The sequence below is a fragment of the Solanum stenotomum genome, unplaced genomic scaffold (assembly GCF_019186545.1).
Source record: "Solanum stenotomum isolate F172 unplaced genomic scaffold, ASM1918654v1 scaffold35721, whole genome shotgun sequence".
NCBI classification, from domain to species: Eukaryota; Viridiplantae; Streptophyta; class Magnoliopsida; order Solanales; family Solanaceae; genus Solanum; species Solanum stenotomum.
The window spans coordinates 1-1,265 of record NW_026033575.1 but is presented as its reverse complement, the minus strand read 5'-3'; the positions used below and the strand labels follow the sequence as shown (position 1 = coordinate 1,265).

The following is a 1,265-nucleotide window of genomic DNA, read 5'->3' as shown; positions in this document are numbered from 1 at the left end:
GAGCCAAAAGAGTTGCACCAGGTCCCTTTCCTTTGCCAATCATTGGAAATCTTCATTTGATTGGTGATAAACCCCACATATCACTTACCCAACTCGCAAAAAAATATGGCCCAATTATGAATCTCAAATTGGGACAAATAAACGCAGTGATCATTTCGTCGTCCCTCTGGGCAAAAGAAGTGATGCAAAAGCAAGATTTAGCCTTTTCTAATAGGTTTGTTATTGACGCTCTCCGTGCCTGCAATCACAATGATTTCTCAGTTATATGGTTACCTGTCAACAATTCTCAGTGGAGAACGCTTCGTAAGATTATGAACTCTCACATCTTCTCAGGTAAACGCTGTAATTGAGTTAATTTTGAGCGGGATAAAATGAGTCCTGGCCCAATTTGTTTACACTAAAGATTAGAGTAGATTGATTTTTTATTCCCTTTAGTATATTCACAGGAAACAAGCTAGACGCTAACGAGCATGTGAGGACAAAAAAGATCCAGGAGTTGATTGATTACTGTCACAAAAGTAGCAAAGTTGGTGAAGCAGTGGATATCGGCAGAGCAGCTTTTAGAACTTCCTTAAATTTGTTGTCCAACACCATTTTCTCTAAAGATTTGACTGATCCATTTTCCGATTCTGCTAAGGAATTTAAAGAATTGGTGTGGAAGATCATGGTTGAAGTTGGTAAACCCAATTTGGTGGACTATTTCCCCTTTCTTAAAAAGATTGATCCACAAGGTATAAGACGAAGCTTAACTGATTATTTTACTAAAATTCTTCACCTTATGAGTGATTTGATCGATGAGCGGCTAAAGGAAAGGGAATTGGGAAATCGTGAAAATGTTGATGTGTTAGATGCCCTTCTCGACATTAGCCCTGGTGAAATTGACAGAAATCAAATCGAGCAACTGTGTTTGGTTAGTTTATTCTCTACTCCTACTTCTCCTATTTAAATAAACTTTATGTTCATTTGTTTTATTTTATTTGTTTCTCTACGTTGCATAGTATACTCCACTACAAAGTATAGTCCTACGCAAATGGTTGCCATAAATTACTGATGAGTTAAAGTATCTTGAATGATGTGATTACCTTTCTCTGAAAGTTGTGACGGGTAGAGGGAACATTTTATCAAATGTTTTCTTGGTTTGAATTTAGTTATCTTACTTTTCCTTTTAGTTTATAGATAAAAAAAAAATGACTTTCATACCTATTTAATTATAAATTTTCACATAACATGTTTAAGACTATGGGTGTGTTTGGTATGAAGGAAAA

At 35.7% G+C, this 1,265-nt stretch overlaps 1 protein-coding gene across 1 annotated transcript; it reads left to right on the top strand.

Annotated features, from left to right (window-relative positions):
* Positions 1 to 6: 6 nt before the first annotated feature.
* Positions 7 to 961, top strand: LOC125852481 (geraniol 8-hydroxylase-like). Its single transcript, XM_049532203.1, has 2 exons — positions 7 to 333; positions 447 to 961. The coding sequence occupies exons 1-2, from the start codon at positions 117 to 119 to the stop codon at positions 944 to 946; spliced, it is 717 nt and encodes a 238-aa protein (XP_049388160.1). The 5' UTR covers positions 7 to 116; the 3' UTR covers positions 947 to 961.
* The last annotated feature ends 304 nt before the right edge of the window (positions 962 to 1,265 follow it).